The sequence below is a fragment of the Microcaecilia unicolor genome, chromosome 4 (genome assembly GCF_901765095.1).
Source record: "Microcaecilia unicolor chromosome 4, aMicUni1.1, whole genome shotgun sequence".
Taxonomy (NCBI): domain Eukaryota; kingdom Metazoa; phylum Chordata; class Amphibia; order Gymnophiona; family Siphonopidae; genus Microcaecilia; species Microcaecilia unicolor.
In genome coordinates this window covers 98,803,100-98,829,647 of record NC_044034.1, presented here as the reverse complement: position 1 = coordinate 98,829,647, position 26,548 = coordinate 98,803,100, and the positions used below count along the sequence as shown (strand labels likewise).

General features: G+C 44.3%; 1 protein-coding gene across 6 annotated transcripts in view; it reads left to right on the top strand.

The window, feature by feature from the left end:
- Positions 1-2,494: 2,494 nt before the first annotated feature.
- CCDC122 (coiled-coil domain containing 122) overlaps positions 2,495-26,548 on the top strand; it is a 50,198-nt gene continuing 26,144 nt past the window's right edge. For 2 of the 6 annotated variants that reach the window (XM_030199428.1, XM_030199425.1), the window contains exons 1-4: positions 2,504-2,574; positions 3,479-3,677; positions 12,952-13,067; positions 22,654-23,052. In XM_030199428.1, coding sequence (XP_030055288.1) covers positions 12,954-13,067; positions 22,654-23,052 — 513 coding nt within the window. In that variant the 5' untranslated portion in view covers positions 2,504-2,574; positions 3,479-3,677; positions 12,952-12,953. Of the gene's footprint in view, positions 2,575-3,478; positions 3,723-12,951; positions 13,068-22,653; positions 23,053-26,548 lie in introns of all 6 variants that reach the window. The other 4 variants (XM_030199426.1, XM_030199429.1, XM_030199430.1 and 1 more) reach the window with 4 other exon arrangements.

Sequence of the window (26,548 nt, the reverse complement as noted above, 5' to 3'; positions counted from 1 at the left end):
CATGAAAGCGGTGACAGCGAGGAGGTTGGAAACCAGGGGTGTAGCCAGAAGTGCATTTGGGGAGGGGGGGGGGGCCAAAGGTGGACTGAGGAGACCAGGTATTCTCTCCCTTCCCCACGCCCTGTCACCACCACTGCAACTGCAACATTGAGGCATACTTCTGCTGGCGAGGATGCCAAGCCCCGCCAGCCAAAGAGGTCTCCAAGTCCTGCCTGTGCTGCCACAGCAGCACTCAAGTTGGCAGTGCACTTCAGCTGTTGATGTCAGCACTCCTGTCCATGCTTAGTTCAGTCCCTGAACTGAGCATGTGTGGGAGAGCCAGCATCAGAGGCAAAAGTGCGCCTGCTAAGTGCTGTTCAGACAACATAGGTGGGACTTGCAGAGAAGAGCTCATCAGCTGGCAGGGTTTGGCAGCCCTGACAACCATTAAAGCAGAGGATGCCTCAGCTGAAGGGGCCCAGGCCCCTGAGGTCCCCAGTGGCTATGACACTGTTGGGAACTAAAAGGCTAGTAAGCCTTACCTCGCAGAAGGGAAAATTAATGAGGACACTACTGAAATAAAGGACAGTGGATTATGTACAGTTCAATAAGTTGCAAGATCCGAGGCTGCATTGTGTCAATTGGGTGACTAGAATTAGATCAAGGGTGTGCACTAGTTGTGGTTTACTTGAATTTCAGCAAAACGTTTGACACTGTGATACACAAGGGGCTCATGAATAAACTGAGCAGTCTGGAGTGAGTCAGAGGGTTGGTGGATAATAGAATTGACTCTATGGAAGAAAGGGGAGTAGTGGAGTACCTCAGGCATCAGGTCTGGGGCCCGTTCTGTTCAATATCTTTGTAAGTAAAATTGCAAAAGCTATAGAGGAAAGGTTTGTCTTTTTGCAGATGACACAAAGATCTGCCTAGGGGAGTAAACAGAATGACAAGTGATAAAAAAAAACTGGAAGAGTGGTTGAATATTTAGCAGTTAAGCTCTGAGGTAAACAAGTGGGGAAAGCATGCAGAGCATGGCTCATGGAATTCTTTCCAATCTCTATACATGTAAATGCATGTATGTGTGTTGGGGGAGGGGTTGGTGGCATAGTATGAACATGTTTTTATCTGTTATGCGGGTTTGTCTTTTGGAATCTGTGTATTGTGATTTCTGTGTGGCTGTGATCAGGAGAGGAGATAAAAGTGGAAGGCACTTTCCAAGATGCAATTTCTTATTTACTATGTTAGAGTGAATCAGTATATGTATACTGCAGCAGTTAGAACTGCTTTTTGCATAGAAATATACTGAAAATATATTGTGTCCGGCTCCATCAGACAACATTTCCATCAATATACCTGCGTCTGTCATGCTTGTCTGCGGAGAACAGCTTACAGAAAGTTCAGTGTGGGTCCTCAGAGCCACTGTGCAGGAGTAAGACCTGCTGATCCCTCCTCCTCACGGGTTTCCTGTTGCTATGGAAACCCTGCAAAGGGCAAGACTTTAGTAAGGCCTGTATTTTGCAATTTGTTACAGCAACTGCTATGTCCCTAAAGCTAGTGGCAGAAGACAGCAATATTGGTAGCAGGAATAGAAGGCAGTGTAGTACCAGTGGCAGAACTCTGGCACCTGTCAAGATTTGGTGCTAAAGGCCATTACACCTATTCTTAAATCATGGCTTGGTGGTGCAGCCTGGCCTTCTCTGCCCTCCAGGCTTCTGCTCATCTACTACTACTACTACTTATCACTTCTATGTGTGTATCTACCACAGCTGCCCCTATAAATTAATTGGATGGCCAAATAGGCATAGAAAATGAAAAGGCCTTGGCAACAGATGTTCTTATTTCATTAGAAACATGCTGGTTAAACTGTTTATTAGGAAGTTCTGGAATTCAGAATAAAATCAAATGATTTAATTCTGTTCTAAGAGAAAAAGTGAGACCAAGTAAATCTGAACAGCTATCTTGGCCAAAAAAACAGTGGAGGAGTGGCCTAGTGGTTAGGGTGGTGGCCTTTGGTGCTGGGGAACTGAGTTCAATTCCCACTTCAGGCACAGGCAGCTCCTTGTGACTCTGGGCAAGTCACTTAACCCTCCATTGCCCCATGTAAGCCACATTGAGCCTGCCATGAGTGGGAAAGCACAGGGTACAAATGTAACAAAAAAAAAAAAAAGGGAACAGGACTACAAATGTGTTTTGTGTGATGAGCAAATCTGGTGCAAAATTAATATGCTTGTTTATGAAACAGAGTATTTACTGCTGTCTAGTAAAGAGAAAAAAATAATCACTAATTCCAGTTGCAGCAGCAGAGATTTCTGCTGAAAATATTGATAGAGCCTTGGTCCCAGTGGCTCATCCCATTCTACTTATGATCCATAAAACTAAAGTGGACACTTTGATGAAGACCAGCTACTTTGTTCAACAAAGGATATGACATCCCACCCCTCCCCCCTCTGGGGCCTCTCATAAGAAATGACATCACAGCCTCTGTGAGGTAGGGTGGTGGTGAAAGGAGACGTCACTGGCTGCTTGACAAATAAGTTAACCTGCCCTTGCACTGGCAGTTTTCAGAGAGGAGAGGAAGTTCACTAGTCTTGGATGGTAAGTGGGGACGGCTTCTGTTTCATTTGGCCCTTAAGCTGGAATAATTTATGTTGTGAACATAAGTTTATCTCACAGGGTCACTGTTGAGGGTGGAAGGGGGTGAGTTTGAGCGTGGGGAAGAGAAGGGAAGTGATCTAAGAAGTGGAGAGTTGGATGGGCTCGTATCAGGATTACGGCACGGGCAAACTAGGGCCCACAGATTTGGGGGGTTGAGGACTCAGGAACCTAGGATTGTCAACTATCTGGAGCAGGAATCTACAAACTTGGACGTTAATTGTGTCAAAGGCCACACAACAACGGCTAAAGTGTTGATATTTTTTCAGAGTTTAGCCCTTCGTAGCTCTTCAGTCCTCCCCCTTCCATTGCAGAGGCTGTGGTAGGATCCTGCCCATAGAACGGCTAGTAGTAGCAAGGACTGCAATTCCAAGGGCTGATAGACAGAAGTGTTGGGGGAGGGGGGGGGCAGAGTTGTGTATAACGCCAAGTGATTGTTGGATAGTGGTGAATGAGTTTGTGGAGAATGGGTAGAAACATAAGAGGAATAGGGTGAAATGTGAGGGGACTGATGCAAGGCAAAAGGTAAAAAACGGACACAGCGGGATCCTCGGGATCTTCCCGGATTCGATGAGAAAACTTTTTAAAGTTCTTTTTTTTTTTTTTTTTTGCCAGTGCAAGCTGTGAGAAAAAAAAGAAACTTGGTCACAAAATGATATGATGTGGGGAACTGACTGAGCATATCAGTGTTTTGGCTGGGCTCCTTTGACCCTTCCCGTGCCATAGCTCAAGCTCCCCTGTCCTCCCCCACGCCCTACATACATCTACAGGGTTTGGGGTTTGTTTTTTCCTCTTTGCCCCTTTTCTCAATATGTTTTACCTCTCTTTACCCTCTTCTGTCCAACAGAACACTCCCTTCGCTCTCTGATCTCTCCTGTCCTTCCCTGATGTACCTCTGAGCTGTTGCCGGCAGCAGCAATTAATGTTTGCTGCCTCCACTAGCCCCGTAGGCTTCCCTCTGCTGAATTTCCGCCAGTGAGGAAACAAGAAGAGATATCGCAGACAACAGCAGGACTTGGTGGAAAGAAGCTGGCGGCCTCGTATAGGTATATCATGAATTGCTGCTGCGCGCTGCCGGTGACACTTTGGAGGTACACAGGGAGGGGTGGGGGGCGATTCAGAGAGAGAGGAGCAGATGCCGATCTACTAGCAGAGGAGAGGGGGAAGGAAAAGGGGAGTGACTGATGTGCTGGCGCTGAGTGGGGCTGTGCCCTCTCAGGCCCACCCACAGCAGCCTAGCACCACAAGAGTGCAAGTCTGAAGGCTTAGCTGATAAGTGCTTGCATGTGTGGCGCTTTTGGGGAGGGGTATGTGTGTGTATTTGTGTCTCTTGTAGGGATAGTCTAATATATTCCTTTGAAAATTTGAGCTGTAGTGGAGCAGTCTATCAGTACAAATCTGTATGTGAAGGTACATTTTCAGCCCAGGGAATTCACCCAGATTGCAAGTTACCTGGGCAAATTTATTTCAAATCAGTCCAGATCTGCTTCCACTCTTGTCTATATCCTTTTTCCAAAGATAAATATGTTGTCAGGTTTCCATTTTGTGAAGCTTTTTCATATGTAAAACTTTTCAAAATTTATTTTTTTTACTTTGGATACATTACCTGTAAATCTCACTCTTTGGGGCAATCCACCCTTGGCATCTTTGGTTTTGTATTAGAGGCAGTGGAGGGAGAAAATGACATACCCAACTACCCTGCTTCTCAGTCCAATACTGCAGAGTTGCTAGGCTACCCAGTTCTAGGAGGGAGACTTCTTAGCCAGTGTGGTTGTTGAGCTTGCATCCCAATTGTGTGTGTAGTCCCTGATTCTACTCGTTGACATCAGCACTTCAAGTCCCATACTACATAAGTACATAAGTAGTGCCATACTGGGAAAGACCAAAGGTCCATCTAGCCCAGCATCCTGTCACCGACAGTGGCCAATCCAGGTCAAGGGCACCTGGCATGCTCCCCAAACGTAAAAACATTCCAGACAAGTTATACCTAAAAATGCGGAATTTTTCCAAGTCCATTTAATAGCGGTCTATGGACTTGTCCTTTAGGAATCTATCTAACCCCTTTTTAAACTCCGTCAAGCTAACCGCCCGTACCACGTTCTCCGGCAACGAATTCCAGAGTCTAATTACACGTTGGGTGAAGAAAAATTTTCTCCGATTCGTTTTAAATTTACCACACTGTAGCTTCAACTCATGCCCTCTAGTCCTAGTATTTTTGGATAGCGTGAACAGTCGCTTCACATCCACCCGATCCATTCCACTCATTATTTTATACACTTCTATCATATCTATCATATCTCCCCTCAGCCGTCTCTTCTCCATAAGAATAGAGCTGTCAAAAATAATCTTTCCCGCTCCACACCTCTTGCCTCGTGACTGGCAGCCAAGCAGCTTCATTTGTCCACAGAAACCCAGGGCGCTTAACCTCACCCCTGGCCCATCATAGAGACGAGCAGCTGAGTGTCAGACAGCAGCTTCCACTTCTGATGCCCAGTTCTGAATACAGAATTTGAACCAAGCAGTTTACCAGTCTACTGGTACAAATAGAAAATGCACAGAGATCAACATTCAAAGTGATTTAACTGGGCAGGAGAGGCCCCTTCTAGGTAGAGCTATCTGGGGACATTTAGTGGCACTTAATTGGATACTGCCACTGGATATCCCCTCTAACCACTTAAGCTGAAGTAGACTGTGTTGTAGGCTGTCTAGGGGGTAGAGTCAGCTCACCATTTAATGTGGTTAAGTGCCAATGTTCAACATTTAACCTGATAAGGTAACTGGACAAATGGGACCATATGAAACGAGTCAAACCGCACAAAGACGTGATCATCTGGTCAAAATGTCAGCCTTTTCCTGCACTGGTGCCAGCTGGCTATGGCCTGGCATTGAATATCCAGATATAAAGCTGAAGGCGGCTAAAAATTGGTCACTGCCACTGGCTGAATATTTACCTCTTTGAGTATAAAGTTATACACTTAGCACTAATAAATTTTCAAATAGGCCAATTCCTGAGCATAGATCCTTAAGAAAACGGTATAGTAAAACGATAAATATTGGGCCCTATGCTTTTTGCTGGGTAATAGTGAGCAGTGACTCAGGAGGAAGCTGAGCACAGAAGAGAACACTCTCAACCTTTTCAGTTCTTACAACACAGGTTTGGGATTGGAAACGTGAAATGAACGTTTTGAGTGAAATAATTGATTTTTGGATCTTTGTGGTGTTTGGTACTGTGGAAACTGGAAGACTGTTTGAAGAGGGAAGTGTGACAGAACAATTTTCCCAAAATGATTGATTATAGACTGAGGTGGTGAAGGAGCAGTTTTTACAGTTCTGCTTTTAAAAGTGCAGAAGTGTAATTGAGGCCTGGACAGAAAGCAAAACTTCCAAAGGAGTCCCCCCCCCCCCCCCCCCCCCCTGGAATTGAGGGAGTGTGGTAAGACTAGTGATAACCTAGCAAAAAATGTATAACTGAAACAGGAAACTGTTATGAGAGTGTTTTAAACCCAAGAAACTGAATAACCTGCAGAAGTAGATCTTTCCAGCACAAAAGTGAAGTTTTAAATCGGTCATAAATATGGGATAGCTGTGAATGCATGGCTAGTTAATAGTGAAGATAAGTTTGTGGATAATTTTTCTTTTCATGTATTTAATCTAGCAGTTACTGAAGCATTGAAACTACAGTTCTTAAAAACAGTTCCTTTCACACTATTGTTAAAAGTATTTGCAAAATGTTGCTAACATATCTGGGCTATATTTAAAGAAAAAAAATAGTTTAATGCCAAAGTAGTTTGGAAGAGGCTTGGCAAAAATTAAGGTGGTATGTCCTAGCATCTGAATATTCTGCCCTAAAGTTGAGCTCTGGTTTTAGGTTGAGAAATTGATAGTGTGGAGCAGAGGCGTAGCTAGGACTGAATGGACCCCAGGTGGAAAAATTGAGAAGGCCCCCTTAACATCATTCCCAGGGGTAATGGAGATGGGGGCAGAGGGGGAAGGCACACTTCCCAAAGATTACATTAGAAAAAAATACTTTTGATCCTAGTATCCTTTTTTTTTTTTTTTTTTTTTTTCAAAAACTCACTGTAGGTTTTCTTGTCCCATTGTTTCTTTCTATTTCCAAAAAAAGTTTGTGATTAGTGCTCAAATAATCAGTGTCCCAAAGTTAATCTTTTAAAAACTCACGTTCAAGCACCTTATCGCAATCATTGCACAAGGGTTGTATTCATAGAACCAACTCAGTGGTATATTGGTATAGCTGTCTAGAGTTCACATCATATAGAAATCTAAGTATGACAACTATAGTTGAAAAGCAAATATATGTATTCCAAGGACTTGTGCACTGTTCAGTTTTAGCGCTGAGATTCAAAGGTGAGTGTGCAGTAATAGCACACTGATTATCACAAACTTTTTTTTGTTTTTATTTATTTTTTCAGATAATTATCTTTTATGACTGAAGTATATCTGAATATTTATCTTTGAAGACATATTTTCTCCACTTTGTGATTGGGTCTTTCTATTTCCACCATCCATTTTCCTGCATCTCTATCCATTCTGTCCAGCATATCCCCTCTGTGTCCTTGTCCTCCCTCCCCGTGTTCAGTATCTCTTCTTTTGGTCTATGTCCCATGCTCCATCTACTAACAATCTCTGTGTCCCTGTCCTCCCTCCCTATGTTCAGATTCTTTCTCACCCTGGTCCTGGTCTCTCCCTCTTCCCTTCCCCTATCCAAAGTCTAATGTCTCTCCTCCTCTTCCCCTTCCACTTTGCTCCAGGTCTGTGCCCAGATCTGTAGCCCCTATTGGTCCTCCAAATGTTGCAGTGTGTCGTCAGTCACTGTGGTCTCTCTGGTAGTGGAGCCTTTCCTCTGCATGTCCCGTCTCAATGATGTTGGTGGTTTGAAAGAAAAACTTAGTTGGAAATAAAGATAGGAGGGAGGGTTTTAGTTAAGAATTCCCTTTTCAATGTATTTTATTTTTGTGGTGGTTAGTACACATCTTGTTTCCAGAAGAACAAGGCACACATAGCTAGTTGCTTATATTGGTATAAGGAGACAAGTCTTTCTTGTACATTTTGAGATAGTTCCTGCTGAGCTCGGAAGTACCTACTATACTAAGAGGGGGCTGTACTACCATCTGCCAGGACAGAACGAACAGACAGATGAAAATGTTTACCGAAATCAGGAAAGCTGGCAAATTGGACTACATTATAATAGTGGGGGGGGGGGGGTTACTTTTAATTTTTATTGAGAGCTCCATAAAAAGCATTACAAAATTCCATCTGTTCAGTGACATAAATACAAAGTTCCCAATCCCATCTTATATATATATCTATTATTTAAAGAAGTTGCCCAACAACAGAAACAAGAGGAAAAACAATCTCATTTTTCTAAAAATCAAACACTTATTGCCAGGCAAGGGTGGCTGAAATCAGAGTGGGGTTTTTTTCCCCAATTATCCTAATATTGACTGGATAAATATTATATTGGGGAGTGCTATGGAGGTAAGATTTCTAGATATAATAAATGACTGCTTCTTGGAGCAACTGGTCCAGGAACCAGCGGAGGAGCTGTTTTGGATCTAATCCTTAGTGGAATGTGGAGCATTAGTATGAGAGGTAACTGTCTGTGAACATTCCCTTATGGTAATCCAAGTTTTTTTTTTTTGTTGCCATCCGCATAATGGTCTGAAAGGAATCGTTTATCGTGGATATTGCCATGTGTTATGCATCTCTTGACTCGGTGGAAGTAGTCAGTATGTCTACTGGTTGGCAGATGTATTGGCTCAAAGGCATTTTGCCTCAACTATTCATTATGAAATGACATTTTGGACTTCATTGTTTGGCTATTTGTAATACTGAGCATTTTATGACTGAACAATCCACTTTAAGGGGAAAGCACATAGAACTACTTTCTTGCTGTCTCCATCTGCTGATCGATGAACACAACTCCCACTCATTCTGGACTAGGCTGGGTAGGACTAAAGGAAAGAATTATCAAGAAAGCAACATAATTGCTCCATTTTGTACGCATTGGATAAATGTACTATTTTTTTGGATATTGGATTGTCACAAATGTTAATAGAAGTGTTTTGGAAAAAAAATTCCATAATTGAAGGGACAGCCCCATAGATCTTCCAGCTTGGCATGGATCTTGGCTGAGACTTTATATAAAGCACAGCTTCTTTTAATACAGTTGCATAAGTCTGAGTGCAAGGCAAGTCTTACGGCACACTCTAAAGAGAAAAAGTACTGTAAATTCAGCACAGGTGACACCTACAGTACTACATCTAAACACATGAATACAGATCCCTACTGCACTATCTATGCAGAGCAAGAATGCACCTCCTTCAACGTACACCAACACAGATCAAAAGTTTGGTGTAGGACCACACCTTCTCTAGACAGTGAACTTTATTTATTGTAGAGCTAGCACAGACGACATCTTCATCAATTATAACGTAGGTCTCTGTTATCTTCAATGGAAGAATCTTCCATTCATCCAAAACCTTCATCTATGGTCCATGTATGCTCCTTACTGGGCTTTCCAATTCTGGGCCCTGAATTTGATAACTTCATCATCCCCTCTCTAATATCCCCCATAAAGGGGATCTTTTGCATAGCATTACATAGCTCTGCCACTGAACCACCAAGCTTGCAAGGGTTTAATTGGTATGTCAGCTTGGCTAGGATTCCTAGGAGTACATTAAACAGGCTATGATTGTGATAGTAGGACTTATTTTATAGTATTTACCTTTTCTTATATGAAGGATAGCAGAGAGGCTTTATGGGAAGATTGTCCTTCTGTCTGTGACCTAGGATCAGTTAAGAAACTAGCAAACAAATGTGGAAGTATTTAAGAGAGTTTTTAAAAATGCTTTTTTTAAACATTAAATCTATTGGGATTTATTAACTGCCTTTATGAAGAGATTCACCCAGGGGGTGGTGTATAGTAGGTACAGTTTAAACCAGTGGTTCCCGAACTTGGTCCTGGAGGCACACCAGCCTGTCAAGTTTTCAGGGTATCTGTAATGAATATTCATGAGAGAGACTTGCATGCAGTGGAGGCAGTGCATGTAAATCTCTCTCATGAATATTCTTTGTGGGTCTCCTGAAAACCTGACCTGGGGGGGGGGGGTGCCTCCAGGACCGGGTTTGGGAACCACTGGTTTAACATTTAACAGCACTGAAATTCAAATAGAGATAGAATAGTGATGGAATATCTAATAAGCACACAATTAGAACATTCAAATAATATTACTATGATACTAATGCTTTTTTATAATACAACCTACCATATAGCATGTAATGTTATGTGCACTAAAGTCTGATTGCATGTCTTAGCACTAACAGGTTTTACATGGACTACAACACCGACGTGTAAAGTAAACCTGTGAATGCCTGGAGAAGTAGAATTGCAAGATTAAACTCCCGAGAGGAAGTGACATGCCTGTCACCACCTAATGCCAAAGCTCTGTCGGGGCAGTAGATAACTTTGGTGCTAAAAATCCCTCCTGGCATCATGGCAAAATAAGAGTGAAACCCTTGTACTCCTGGAGGAAATTAAGACACCTTTGAATGTGTGGTGGCGGGAGACTGTGGATCTGAATTGCAAGATGGCAACAGCCCGACCAAGGTGGTGGCGGCAGCGGCAACCCACCTCCAGTATGGGGAGCGAAGCAGCAAGAGGCAAAGGAGATGATCTCAATGAGTGGATGCGCAAACTCAAAAAAGAACTGCAGATGTTACGGACAGATATTAAAGAAGCAATAGATGAGATCAAGTGGGAAATCAATAAGCTTGGGACACATCAGAAGGAGCTTGAGCGCAAAATGGACAAATATGAAGACAGCATTACTGCCCTCGGGGAGAGCTGGGACAGAATGGAAAAGAGACATGGAGAGATACAGGAGAAATTGGAGGACCTTGAGAACAGGTTCCTGAGGTACAATATCAGAGTGCGGGGTGTGCCAGAGACTGTTACCCACCTGGACTGTGCAGTGGTGGTGCAAGATATATGCCACCAAATTTTGAAGCAAGATGGAGGGAGTGGAGTGGTAAGGATGGTGAAAGTAGAGAGAGCACACAGAGCACTGGGACGCAGGCAAGAAAATCAACCGCGAGATATTGTTGCCTGCCTCCATGATTATATGGTTAAAGAAGAAATCATGTTAAAAGCACGGGAAACAGGACCAATACAATGGAACAAAAACAAAATTGAGATTTATCAGGATCTATCACCAGTGACATTGAGGCGTAGGAAAAACATGCAAGGAGTGACAAGATTCCTCAGAACAGCAAATATTCACTACAAATGGGGATTTCCTTTTGCCCTGATCTTCACGGTGGGAGACATAACTCGGAGGACAAGAACAGCAGAGGAGGCATGGAGAGAGCTGATGGCTTTGAAAGTGGATAACATTCCAGAAGAGGCAAAGAGAATATTCAGTCAACAGCAGGATCAGAAACCAGTCTCTAGATGGCATCAGGTTCCTGAGGGGAAGAGATTAAAGAGGGTGTCTGATTCGAAGCATCCAGCCAGAGCACATCAGCTGCATCAGGAAAGCAAATGATGAATACAATGGAGGTGGTAGAAGTGCTGTCATATGCAAGAACTTGGACACTGAGAAGGAAGTGATTTGTGGACATGAAAGGACAGAAGGGGAGTAACTGGGAAGTGTTGGGGGGGGGGGGGGAGATGGACTGATGAGGATAATAGCTTCCTGGTAGAGGGGGATACAACCTCGAGTTAGAGAGAAAGGGGGAGAGTTGCTGGAATAGGGGTTATAGGGAGATTACCTGGGGTGTGGGGCTAGGAGACCAAAGGACATAGATTTGGAGGGGAGGGAAAACTATGGTTGGAGTAGAATCATTAATACTAATCTGAATTGACCAAAAAGGGGACTAATTTTCAAGGAGCTACAGCAGCTGTGTGGAGGTGCTCCTGAATGAAAACAGCAGAGCCCGATCCCAGAATGTTGTGCAGAGTGGGGTATGATTCTCATTCTTGAGAGTTCCTCAGCAGCTGTTATGCTCAATCGCTTGCAAGTTATGTAAGGAGTAGGTTACACTTTATAACAGCCATATTATGCAGGTCTGGTTGGGGGGAGGGGCAGGTGTCCTGTATTCAACTAGGCTGGACAAGGAGAAAACTTTTAGATCTTGGGAGCAAAGGGAATTGAGACTTTTTTTTTTTTTTTAATACAGATCATAGAAAGGGAAACGGGTATGATCTCTTACAAACCTGATGGACTCCTATTCACTTTTGGATATGGAATTCTATAGATATTTACAGGCGCAACAAATGAGTGAAAGAGATGGAAGTGGGGAGGTGTATATAGTGGAGAAGGGATAGGTGGACTGATTACCATAACATATAATGAGCTTAATACTGAGATGCAGAAGAAATTAAATATATGAAGATTGTGGGGGGGGGGGGGGGGGGGGGATATGCTCACAGAGCCAACTTGGGAGGAGATTGTATTTAATCTTGACAAGAATTAAATAAGCTTATTTAAATATATTAACTAGATTATATATGGTACTGGTGACATTGCATAAAATAGGTTCTGGAATTTTGGAGAAATGCTGTAGGCCAGAGGTCCACAACACAGCCTGGTTTTCAGGATTTATACAGTGGGTTGGGGGAATATGTATGTATAAAATATTATCTTTATGCAGTGGAAGCAGGGAACACATATTCACTGTGGAAATCCTGAAACCAGACTATGTTGAGGATCTTGAGGACCCCTACTGTAGGGGATGTGGGGAAGTAGGCTTAGATATGTATGTGGTGGGAGTGTGTCAAAAGTACAAACCTTCTGGGAGCAAATAGCAGTGGGATTGTTGGGGAATGGGGACTGAAATTGTGGGATATGGGGGTGGTAAAGGGAAGGGGGTTCATCAATTATGGGTATATTCATCTTTTCCAGTATGGAAATAGCAAATAATGGAAGCAGGTGGACATTTTCTCTATTGGATTGTGGACACAATGGCTAAAAAATGTACAGTTGATGGAAAGTTAATGGCTTGTAGCTGTAATATGATGGCGAAATTTGAAAGTGAATGGCTTCTATGTTAAAATATATGGAAAAGGTTAAGTGAAGAAGAATGATGTGAAAGAGAGTTGTATATGTTAACTTTTTTTTTTTTTTTTTTAATTATTAAGTCTCCAGTTGAAGTTATCCAAAATAAGCTGTACACAAGAGCACTACTGCTCACATCTCTATAGACCCAATGGGAGTACAAACTGTTTACTTGTTAAGATGGCTGCATTTGCTCTCCATAGATTCTGTGCTCCAAGTGCGTACTTTTTTTTTTTCCTCTTAGAAATGGCCAAAGAAAATTCTCTTTCATTAATGGAGGTTGTGGAACAGGTAGCACAGCAGCAGCAATTACAGTCTTCAGAAATAGAAGAGAGTAAAAAAGTTCTCTTCCAGTTGCAGGTAACCTAATTCTTAAGACCTGACTCAAATTTATTTTTTCCCCGCCGTAGACACAGAAGGGATAATTCTATAATGAAGATAATACTTTCATGGTGAATAAACACATTATATGTTGGTGTTCTCATGTGTGCACTTCTATGCATAAAAGCCAAAAATCTAGCTACAGGCTATGCCATAAAAACGTACACCTTGCATAGCTCACTTTTACAGGTGGGTGTGTACATGCATGTAATCTTTAGCATTTAGGTGCTAGCATGTATACCAGCTCTATGGCTGGCATAAGTGTTCATGCATAACTGCATTTGTTTTTAGTTCTGTAAGTATTCTATAAAGCAAGGGTTCTCAATGCCGCCCTTGGGATGCCCCCAGCCAGTCAGGTTTTCAAATATCCACAAAGAATATGCAGGGGAGAGATTTGAATACAGTGGAGGCAATGAATGTAAAATCTCTTGTGCATATTCATTGTGGATATTTTGAAAACCTGATTTAGCTAGAAGTGTCCAGAAGGCTGGATTGAGAAGCACTTCTACAAAGGGCAGTAGGCCATACTTTGCTTTATAGGACAAGTTCTTAACAGATACTCTTCTAGGGGCCTGATTCTAGGTGCCCATTGCCTTCAGAACAAGAGAAAAACTTGGTGAATCAAACCATCTGTTTCTAAGGTGTTTAATACATCTATTCTAAGTTTATGGAATTCTTTACCTTTTGATATGAGAAGTTCTAGTTCCATCTTAAATTTCAGAAGTTAGTGAAGACATGGTAATTTATGAAATATCTTTAATAGATTTATTAGCGGAGTTGTAGCTTGGAATGTATTATGCTGATTGTTATAAGAAATATATTATTTTTATAATGCAAGAGATTTAACCCTATTTTAGAGGTCTGAATTGTGCACCCTGACAAAATAGCTCCCAACAAAAAAAGCTCCTAATAAAATAGCCCAATGATCATTTAGATGTGTTGGTATTTAGTGCTCTACTGTGGCACCAGGACCCCAGATTGAGTTGTGACAAAAAGAATCCCTGTTCAGTAGCAGTGATATTGGTTATCACCAATGGCCTGGACTGTAGGCATCGGCAACATAAATGTTCAGGGACGATCTCAAAGGGAGAGGTCCTGAGTTAAAGCCATGAATAGGGCTGACTTGGTAGGGACCTGCTGAAGGAAACTGATGCAGGCCAGTGCATTGCCTCTCAGTTAATATACATCGTGTCTCGGCGCCATAGCCCTTATTGGTGCATTATGGTTCTGAAGTCCTCTGCTACTACTACTTAACATTTCTAAAGCGCTACTAGGGTTACGCAGCGCTGTACAATTTAACATAAAAGGACAGGCCCTGCTCAAAGAGCTTACAATCTAAAGGACAAGTGAGTAGACAATACGATAGGGGCAGTCAAATTGGGGCAGTCCGGATATCCTGAAGGTAAGGGTTAGGTGCCGAAGGCAGCATTGAAGAGGTGGGCTTTAAGCAGAGACTTGAAGATGGGCAGGGAGGGGGCTTGACGTAAGGGCTCAGGTTGTTCCTGTTGATGCAGTAGGTGGTGCTGGAAGTAATTTGAGGTAAGGAGCTGGAGCAGAGGTAATTTAGTTGAACTAGGCTGGGCTCATGGCCCTCCCTTTATATGCTGCAAAGTGGGGTCACATGAGGGAAGGTGCCTGTGCTGTGCTGACCAGAGGGCAGCACGGGAGACTGAGCAGGTCCTTTGCGCAAACAGTTGGCAGCAGCATCAAAACTTCTGGTGGTGTGCTTATCTTAAAGTGCTGATGCCCCCTCCCCCCCCCCCCCCCCCCCCAAAGGGGAGTCTTGTGTGGAAGCAAGGGCTAAACTGGCAATCCCTTTTTGCTGTCATTACAGAGGCTGTGTAGCTTAGTCTGAGAGACAGCCAGAACAAAACCAATAAGATGGGCACTACTGTAAGGACCATGCCAGCACAATAGGCACTGAGGTGGTCAGTAAGCCAAGCTGGAGTTGTCCAGGTCCATTTGTCAGAAGCCAAGGAGTCCATGCTCCCATTACTATGGCCAGCCCAGCCATAGGGAGGTGCTCCAAATGAAAACAGGAAGACCCTGATCCTAGAATGCAGGGCATGATTTTACACCCCCAGGATTCCTACACAGCTCTTTTGCTCCATCTCTTGCAAGCTGAAATTCAGGTGGGATTGGAGAGTCGGAGATCCTTAGGGGAGTCGAGAATAATTTAGTGAAGAAAATTAAATAACACAATATAAATAAATGGAGAGCAGGGAGACCTGTTCTATTGGACTGTTTCTATTTATTTTGTCTGCTCTCATGTCAGCTATTTTGATCAGGGCCGCCGAGATACTGAACCAGGCTCTGGGCTGGGCTACGGCCCCCCCTCCCCTGATCGCTGCCACAACAGGATTGAAATACCTTGGCTGGCGGCGATCCCAAGGCCCCACCAGTGGAAGACGTCTTCCTCCAGTGCTGCCCCTGTGGCTGCTTTTCCTCCCAGGGCATGTTCGGTTTCAAAATTGAAAATGCGGTCCTAAGAGGAAAAGCAGCCGTTCAGCAAGCAATGGGCAGAAGATCAGCACTGGAGGAAGACTTGCAGTGTCTGCTCCTCCGGGTCCTCCCCAGCCTCCAAGGGGGGCCTGGTGCTGGAGTTTTCTCTCCCCTGCTGGGACATAGTAACATAGTAGATGACGGCAGAGAGAGACCTGTACGGTCCATCCAGTCTGCCCAACAAGATAAACTCGTATGTGCTACTTTATATGTATACCTGACCTTGATTTGTATCTGCCATTTTCAGGGCACAGACTGTAGAAGTCTGCCCAGCACTAGCCCCGCCTCCCAACTACCAGCGCTGCCACCCAATCTCTGCTAAGCTTCTGAGGATCCATTCCTTCTGAACAGGATTCCTTTGTTTATCCCATACATTTTTGAATTCTGTTACCGTTTTCATCGCCACCACCTCCCGCGGGGAGGGCATTCCAAGTATCCACCACTCTTTCCGTGAAAAAATACTTCGATGTTTTTCTTGAGTCTATCCCCCTTCAATCTCATTTCATGTCCTCTAGTTCTAGCGCCTTCCTGTCTCCGGAAAAGGTTTGTTTGCGGGTTAATACCTTTCAAATATTTGAATGTCTGTATCGTATCACCCCTGTCTCTACTTTCCTCCAGGGTATACACGTTCAGGTCAGCAAGTCTCTCCTCGTACGTCTTGTAATGCAATTCCCATACCACTTTTGTAGCTTTTCTTTGCACCGCTTCAATTCCTTTTACATCCTTAGCAAGACACGGCCTCCAAAACTGAACACAATACTCCAAGGAGCCGGAGAGAGAGATCCCAACGCCGCCGCCCCCCCCCCCCCCCTTCGGCAGCCCTGATTTTGATAAATCACTGTCTGAATTGATATCTCCAGGTCAGGATGTGAGTTGAACAGAATCTGCTGATGTAGAGACTGTTCTAAACTACAGGAGAAATGGACATGTATGTACTGAATGCAGGCAGTATAACATCCCAGTTAGAAAAGTTAAATATCCACGGGCTGAAAACAAATGCATAAATGTTTGTGCTAGCTTGTACACGTTTATCTTTGCTAGTTTAGAAATATAAATGTTTTTCTTCCCAGCACTGTCAAGAGACCAGTATTCCATGCCAGTTTGGCTTTTGGGGGAGACAAACCACTGGGAAATTAAGAGGGCAACCTTTCCTAATCTCTCAGTGGAGAGCTGGTTAATAGGAACAATTTGCCAAAACCTGAGCATGCTTGGTAGCTCCCCAGTGTTAAATCTTTTAGGACACAGACATCTAGTCCCCTTCTGATATAGGGAATAAATATTTATTAAATTGCCATGCCCTAGTCCTACCCAGAACATACCCAGAGCACTTGCTATTTATACACACTTGAGTTTGAGACATGCATATCCTGGCTCTGTACAAGGAACTTAGACATTTATGCAAGTTAAAACATTTAAGTACCGGTTTATGCCCATCTCAAATGCAAATAGCCCTTCTAAAATGTCCACCATAATGTCTCTTATACTGTAAACTGCCCCAAGCTAAGGGTTATGGCAGCATATAAACATTCTGGGGCCCTTTTACGAAGCTGTGGTAAGCACTAACGTGTGCTTACTGCAGGTTAAACTTGCCAACATGGGGTGTGCTCAGACCTCCTGTATCTTTTTTTTTTGTAACTGTGTATGCTTCTCATGCGCTAAAAAAATACCTTTATTTTTTAGCGCTGGGGGGGGTGTTTGGGGGCAGAGAGAGTAGGTGTGTCTTGCGTTAATCAGCTTGGCTACATCACCGTGCAGTAACCGATTAGTAGTGCATGAGCACTTACTGCCTAGAAAATGGGTGTTGGTAAGTGCTCCTGTACTAATGGCCACACGGTAATGGGGAGATTAGCGTGTGGAAATGGAAAATGCAGCCATACTAAAAGTGGCCTCAGTGTGTGGGAAAGCTCTGCTAACACAGGCCACTTTTTAACACAGCTTAGGAAAAGGGCCCCTCTCTTTCTTTTGTGGTGTCTGGGAAACACAAGAGGCTACAGTACCAGCAGTGGGCACAAGGTGTCTGTATCTTCAATTATGCTAAGATACTGACACATTGCTGATTCTGCAGCCTGGACACACACCAACAAATTATTCACAGCAGTTGTGGCAAGAAGTGCTTGTTGTAAGGTTTGAACCTGTTGCTACCTTTCCATCCCAAACCACTAGGGACCATAGGCCAGGCAGGAGGTGTAGAGTGGGGGCAGACTGACTATTCGGGCAACTGGGCAGTACCCGAGGGCCCAGAGGCTTTGCCCGCTGTCATACACTACAGCCCCCATGGGGCCCTGGTAATCTAGTGGCTGCTGCCACTATTCTCCCTGGTAACACCACTGTGTTTACAAAATGGCTGCCGGGGGAGGGGGGGGGGGAGAATGACACCCGATATGAGGCTGAAAATCTCCCAGGGGCTCTGTTACGTTTGGGTCCATGTTCCCTGATTTAGAATATTTGATGCAGGAAGCTAGTCTGCATGAGGAACTGACCCCAGTTGCTACCAGTGTCTGTCTCTCTAATGCCATGAACCACTCATTTCTCCTTCTCTAGAGACTCTCTTCTTTCTTCTGAAAACAGCTATCTTGTCTCCCTCCTCTTTCTTGCAGCTATTCTCAACTTTTTTTTCCATGTGCAATCTCTATTCCCCAGTATTTTGTCATCTTTTTGATTGCTCTCTTCTCTACTGCTTCTGTACACTTGTATCTCACTCAGGGGCTGATGCAGTAAGCTTGTGTTAAAGCCATGTGCTGATAGCTTAGTGCATGGCATCTAAAACAAGTGTAACACCTAATTTGCAGAGATGCCAAAGGGCCCAAATTTTGAGAAGATTTTACTATGTGCACTACCTCCTGGCACACAGTAACATAGCAGATGATGGCAGATAAAGACCTGTATGGTCCATCCAGTCTGCCAACAAGATAAACTCTTGGTATGTGATACTTTACACCTGTCCTTGCCATTTTCAGGGCACAGACTGTAGAAGTCTACCCAGCACTGGCTTTTTCCCCACTTACCAGTGTTGCCACCCAATCTCCACTAAGCTTCTGTGGATCCATTCCTTAGTGGAGATTGGGTGGCAACACTGGCATACCTTGGTCCTATGGCCATTCCAGACAATACCTTATTTACACTGTTGGCAACAGGGACAGAGGAGAACTACTACAGATATACACTTCACCTATTCTTCCTGTCACCTCCTCACAAGTCTTTTAACTTGGCTTTCCTATTAAGTCACAGCTCTGTAAATATTCTACAAGAACAAGCTGGATGATTCCAGGAACTACATGCTAACAGATTCCTTCACCTCAGTCACACTTGCAGAACATGGATACTTTTTGCCCAATAACACAAATTTAGAAATAAACAGGCAGAGATCTCGGCTAAACTCCAAAGCCCTACACACGAAAAAACCCCATGGTTCAATGAGGAACTAAAAAAACTAAAGAGAGAAACCAGAAAACTTGAAAAAACCTGGAGCAAATCAAAAAACGATCTCACCCTGAATACATGGAAACAAACACAAAAGAAATACAAGAAAACGTACTATACAAAACAAATCACAACCACCGGAACAGACATAAAAAAACAATACAAAATCATAAAGAATCTTCTTAGCATGAACCCAGTAACAAATTCACCCTCAAACTGCCCATCTGCAGACCAGCTGGCAAAATACTTCAATGATAAAATTACTAACCTGTGCAACACAATTCCCCATGATGATACCAATATTGACAATTTCCTTGATGAACTAGATCCCAACTCTGAAGAGATCCCGGCAGATCGCTACTGGACAAACTTCACCCCCCCTCAGCACTACGGAGATCTCAGCACTATCCAAACTTTCCAAGTCTCACTGCCACCTGGACCCATGCCCCAATTATCTTATGAAAAATGCCCCAGAATGATTTATTACAGAACTCACCACCCACTTAAATTTCCTACTTCAACAAGGCTCCTTCCCCTCTGAACACGGCAACATCCTACTTACACCACTACCGAAAACCCCCAAGAAACCTGCGGATGACATCACTAACTATCGACCTGTGGCCTCCATCCCTCTTCTAATCAAACTGATGGAAAATAGAGTGACCTCCCAACTCAATGAATTCACTCAAAAAAAATTCTCTATTTTATATGAATCACAATCGGGTTTCCGACCTGCAGAGAAACAGTACTGCTCACCCTGATATCCAGGTTCAAACAGGAAATTTCAATTGGCAGCAAAATACTACTTCTGCAGTTCGACCTATCTAGTGCATTCGACATGGTAGACCATACTATTCTTACAAAATTACTGGATAAACTAGGGATCGGCGGAAACATCATTAAGTGGATAAAAAATTTTATCACCACCAGATCATATCAGGTCAAATCAACCTCATGAATATTGCCTGCGTGGTCATCAAAATGTGGAGTCCCCCAAGGCTCACCTCTATCCCCGATCCTCTTCAACCTTACGATGATTCCTCTGGCCAAATCCCTATCCAAATCCGACCTTAACCCTTTCATCTACGCTGATGATGTCACAATATTCATCCCTTTCCAATCCAACCTTACTGAAATCTCGGAGAAAATAACTTCTGCCATGAACATCCTATCATCCTGGGCCAACGCTTTCAAGATGAAAATGAACAAAGAAAAGACTCAATGCCTCAATGCCTGATCCTCTCATCACAACACGCCACTCTGCTCCCAACCACCCTGAACACCCCAGATGTTACAATCCCAATATCTGACAATCTAAAAATCCTAGGAGTTACTTTAGACAAACACCTAACTTTAGAAACTCATGCAAAAGCCATGACGAAGAAGATGTTCAACATGATGTGGGTACTGAAAAGAGTAAAACCATTCCTCCCACAGAAAACTTTCCGCAATCTAGTACAATCCACAGTACTCACCCATGCCGACTACTGCAACAGTATCTTCATCGGCTACAAAGCCCAAATCATGAAAAAACTCCAAACCGCCCAAAACACAGCAGCCAGACTCATCTTTGGCAAACCACGATTTGAAAGTGCAACACCACTTCGTGCAAAACTTCACTGACTTCCTATCAAGGAACGCATAAACTTCAAAGCCCACACAATGATCCACAAGATCCTCCATGGCGAATCTCCAAGCTACATGAACAACTTGATCGATCTTCCAGCCAGGAACCGGTCCAAATCTTCTCATACTTACCTTAATCTCCATCTTCCCAATTGCAAAAACCTCAAATACAAAACCTACTATGCATCCAACTTCTCCGTTTATAGGCAGCCAACTCTGGAACGCAATACCTCGACATATCCGAACAACCAATGAACACCTACCCTTCCGAAAGCTGCTGAAAACTTACCTCTTCAGACAAGCTTACCCAAATAACCCAACTTAATTCTCGAACTTAACCACACTACCCATACTCCAATCCTCTCCCCCACTTCTCTCCCAATTGTACTACTCCTTACAACTGGATCATCTCTTACACTTCGTACCTCACTTTGTGTTATCTCTATGATACTCTGTACCATATCCTGTAAGCCGCACTGAGCCTGCTACCGAGCGGGAAAGAGCGGGTTATAAATGCCATAAATAAATAAATCTAAAGCTTCTGTGTAGAACCAGTAAAAGAAACCAAATGCATTTCCTTCTATGCTACAAAATGAAAAGAGAACACCCCCTCCCCCCAAACTGATACATAAGAACATGAGTAGCCATACTGGGTCAGACCAATGGTCCATCTAGCCAAGTATACTGTTTTCCAAACAGTGGCCAAGTACCTGGCAAAAACCCAAATTGTGGCAACACTACATACTACAAATCTCAGGGCAAGCAGTTGCTTCCCATGACTCTCTCAATAGCAGACTATGGACTTCCCTCCATGAATTTGTCCAAACCTTTTTTTTTTTTTTAACCCAGATATGCTAACTGCTGTTACCACATCCTCCAGCAAAGAGTTCCAGAGCTAACTATTGCCTCTAACAGTATTCATTTAGGAAGCATACGATGTTTACCCAACCCCTGTAAGGCTACAGATTATCATTTCCACTCCCCTTACACATCTCCATCCACCCATACAGCTGTAGGGTTGAAATGCGTGCTACCCTATGAAGTCATGTACAAAAAAAATCCTAAGCAGAATTTACTTTGATTGGAGGCAGTTGGGAGTTTACATTTTCGCTATGGCTACTGACAAGTTTGACGCATGCTTGTGCCATTTCTTCTCATGCATCATAGGGGGGCCCTCCAATAGTGGTTAAGTCAGAACGTGCTGATCAAATCATTTGGTGTTGATCAAATCATATGGTGTTATACTTATCAACCTATGTATGAAGAATTGTCGAGAGAGATTTTTGCAAGAGTCAATAAAGTTTGAATAAAATTTTAAACTAATCTTCAAATGTTCTCCCATTCTTTTGCTCTGTTCAAGACAGTTTCTGGTCTTTCAGCTTCATCAACTATTACTTGTAGTGTATTAGTGTTTAATTTTATCATAACCTTACGCAGCTGGGAATGGTAAAGTAAAAGAAATGCTAACACGTCTTTGAATATTTGTGAAAATTAAATGATTATCCTGAAGAAAAAATGTTGTAAATTTTTATGATGTAACCAGATGATCCAGGCTGCACTAAGCCACCAGGTTTTTCCTCTCAGGAGTTTAGAGTACAGAAGCACCATGAGTGCACAGATGTCTAGCAAATCTAGCTTCTCCATGAACTATATCTAATATGCGCTACCAAGCGCAAACCACATTAACAAATGTTGTAGTGAATAGGTCCTATTGCATAAAATGGGCCCTGCAGTAAATGTACGTTAATATAGCAGCCTATTTCAGTAAATCTAGTCCTAAGTTACTGAGAGGACTACTGCTATTAGAGAATGGGGAAAAATGTAAGAAAAAACACATTTATAGTTGTAAAATGATTTGTTTCTTTGGGTTTACATATCCATGCAATCCTGTATTGGATAGGTTGAAAGAAGCAGCCTATTTTCTAACTTTATAATCGGTTAATGTGGCTTAACTGCTTTGCTGAAATGTGTTTGAATGAACAGTGGATTTCTCTGACAAATACAAAATACTTTACAGTCTCAGCTATGTGAGCTTGAAGGGCAAATGACATCCATATTGATGGAAACAAAGTCAACAGAAAAACTGATCTACCAGCAGGAAGATGACATTGACAGTAAAAACCACCGCTGTGAAACCCTGGAAGCCCAAAACACAACACTCTGCATGGAAAATATCAGACTTAAGTTTGAAATTGAAAAAGCAAAGGAAGAATTTGAAGTTCTGCTGTCAAGGATTAGCATGTATCGTGAGAAAATAGAAGCTCATGTAAAGAAGTTTCTAGAAGCAGACAGCAAACTGCCAGTCATGAGTGAGCTTTCAGAAAAGCAGCATATGATTAAAATGCTGAAGGAAAAAAAAGAAGAGTTAATGAATGACCTCCAGAACCCAGAAGGGAACATTATCAAGGAAGTACAGGTTTGGTTTAGTAATTTATGTTTATTATTTATTTACTGCCTTTTTGAAGGAATTCACTCAAGGCGGTGTACAGCAAAAATAAATCAGCAGTACAAAAATTCAAACAATACAAAGTACTGTATCTGGGTTTTAAAAAGGTTTGGATAAGTTCCTGGAGGAAAAGTCCATAGTTTTTATGTGTGCACTAAAAAATGTTGTTTTTTTGGCACAGATGGTGCATCTGGGGAGGGGGGTGGAGAGTGGGTGCATCTATGCCAATTGGTTAGTATGTTGGCATTGTCGTGCTGACACATAGCATGCGAGTCCCTACCATCTACAAAAGAGGGGGCAGTTGGTGCCCACGCACTAATGGGGAAACTGAAAATCAGCCATTTTCCTGCTGCGGTAAAAATGGCCTTAGCATTTGGGAAAGACCAGCACAAGGGCAGCTTAGCAAAAAGGCCACTTAGTTTAAAAATGCATATGCTTTTTGAACTTTTTTTTTTAGGGGGGGGGGGGGGGATGTTTTGTTATGAAAACTAACGAGAGAAAACAAACTTATTAAAGTTGATTATGGTTCTCCTAGCACATCATTGCAAAAATAACCTATATTCATGATTAATTGAACTGCCAATCAAAAAATGTATTAAGATACTCCATTAAAAAGGTAGCACCTTATTTTTTTTTTTTTTTTTTTTTTTTTTTTTTAACATTTCTATTTATTACATATTTTGATCATCCTGTTCCGAGTTGTTCATTGTTCTGACCAGGTGTTTTTGAGAACATGATTCAGCTAGCCACTCTTTCGAAAAATAAACGATTAATTTAGCTTTTAATTAATTTCCCCACACAACAGGATATGAATTGAGTGGTAATTTGCAGCAATTTGAACAGCTCATTTGTGGACCAAAATTTACCAAGTGAACAAGTCAAACCCATTGTTTATTCCACACGACTTTCTTTCCTCTAACCAGGGAAGTACGTAATAATTCTCCGAGGACAAGCAGGCTGCTTGTTCTCACATACGGGTGACGTCCACAGCAGCCCCAGATCCAGAAAATCTTCCTAGCAACAAAGGTTGCTAAAGCCTTTGAGCGCATGGGTGCATGCACCACCGCCATCTTCCCGCCCGTCGCGTGAGTCCCACTTCAGTCTTCTTTTTTCCGCGGTCAAGAGCGGCTGTTTTAGTCGGCTTTTCGCCGTTTTTTTCTTCTCCGTCGTGCTCGTGCATGAGTTGTTTAGTTTTTTCTTAGTTTTGCCCTCAAGTTTCCTTTCATCGTCGTATGCGGCTATTTTGGCCGCCTGTAGGGGTTTTCTCCCTTTTTTGTGTCCTTCCTTTGGCACCATCACGAATTTTAATTTCACTGCCGCTATTTTTCCGTCGACGACATCGAGGCTCGCCAGCGGCTTCAAGAAGCGCAACCGGGCAATCTCAGGCACCGACCCTCACGCGTGGTGTATCCAGTGCCTTGGGCCCGACCATCGCCCAGATGCATGTAAGTTGTGTCTTAGCCTTAAAAAGCGGACACAAGCGTTGAGACAAGCTCAACGGGAATGCCTGTTTGGAGCTTTGCTCGGTGCGTCGACATCAACAGCGGTGTCTATGTCGGCACCGGAGAGTGCATCGACCTCGGGAGCGCAGGTAATGGCTGTCCAGAGACCATCACATGCTGGCAGCAGTGAACCATCGAGTGGTTCTCCACCTGCCTCGAGGGCTCCTGCGGTACTGGCCCATCGGGACCGACCCCTTTCGTACCCGACCCCGAGGAGGCGTGTGGATTCCACATCCTCCTCGTCGGTACCAAGGGGTACCGGTGACGTGCCTCGAGTGAAGGCAAAGAAGCACCGTGATCGGTTCCCTTCTCGTCACGGTACCGAGAGCTCCGGGGCGTCAAGGGATTTGGCACCCGTGAAGCGTCAATGCCGGGAGGACCGCTCACCCTCCATACAAGAGGTGTCGATGCGCCGGTCTCCGGACAGCCCGGTACCGCCTCCTCCTCAGCAGATTCTAGCCTCAACTCCTGTACCGACGCCACAGCTTTTCTCGACAGACACTCTTGACGAGCGCCTCCATGCCATTCTTCCATGGATCCTGGAAAGGCTGATGTGACCGTCTGTTCCGGTACCGGAGGTGCTTGCGCTGACGATACCGTCGATAGATGCGGCGGCTGGCTCCCTACCTGTGGTGTGAGGCCCTTGACATCGGTGCCGCCTGCGGCATCGACCTCGGCTGCCCCCCTGAGTTGACTCTATCGACGTCGATAAGTGGGAGCTTCATCACTGCTGGCACAAGAGTCAACTTCTCGGCATCGCCATCGAGGACACAGCTCCTCGGTGTCGAGACGGGCTCGGCTTCGGACTGCAGTCAGAGAACTGTCCGATACCAAAGGAGAGGCCTCGTGGGAGGCAGAAGAAGACCCAAGATATTTCTCTTCTGAGGAGTCTTGTGGCCTTCCCTCTGATCCTACTCCTTTCCAGAGAGAAAGCTTTCTACCCCGGAGAGTTTGTCTTTCTCGTCCTTTGTCCGGGAAATGTCTATGGCCATTCCCTTCCCGGTGGTAACTGAGGATGAGCACAGGGCTGAGATGTTCGAGGTCCTGGACTATCCTTCGTCACCTAAGGAGTCATCCACTGTTCTCTGCATAATGTCCTCAAGCAGACACTGTTGAGGAACTGGATGAAACCACTATCTGTCACGTCCCGCGTCCATACCTGTGCTCCCGCTGTGGGGAGCGGGAGCCAGCAGCATCAGCGACCTTCGGGACGGCGGGAGAGGGCCTCCGGAGGAGCCGGCGCTGCCGTGGGTCGGGCCGAGACAGGCGACCCGCTGGGGCGAACGCCGGTCTCAGGGAAAGGAGGTTCGCGCCGGCCAAGATGGCGGCGCCGGAGCCGACGCCTCTTGTAATCCCGAGGCGGACGGATTCAGGAGCTCCTCCCACCTCGCTCCGGATTGGCGAACCCGGGCGATGACTCCGCCTGGAGTTCGGGCGGGCCAATCCGGGAGCTCTGCCGACTCCCTGGGGCCGGATTGGTGGGTTTCCTTCCCGGGGGGTGGGACGGCGCGATATTTAACCTCGGGGACCAGAGGACCTGGTTGCTTCCGGTTTTGTTTCCTGAAGCAGGTCCAGTGGTTTCGTGTTACCCACGGAGGACTAGCCGCCCTTGCTAGCCACTATTCAGAGACTGTGACTGTCACCCACGGAGGACTAGCCGCCCTTGCTAGCCACTATCCAGAGACTGTGCTACTGTTACCCAAGGAGGACTAGCCGCCCTTGCTAGCCACTATCCAGAGACTGGGCTACTGTTACCCCCGGAGGACTAGCCGCCCTTGCTAGCCACTATCCAGAGACTGTGACTGTGTTTGCTGACTGCCGGCCGGGCCAACCGTCAACCCCGCGGTTCCAGCAGTCCTGCTGGCCGCCTGCAGCTGAGGGCTCAACCCTTGGTGAACGGCGGCCGCCGCGGGTGAAGATTCGGGGTTGCACGGCTGTCCTCTGAGGTCTTTCGGAGCCTTAGG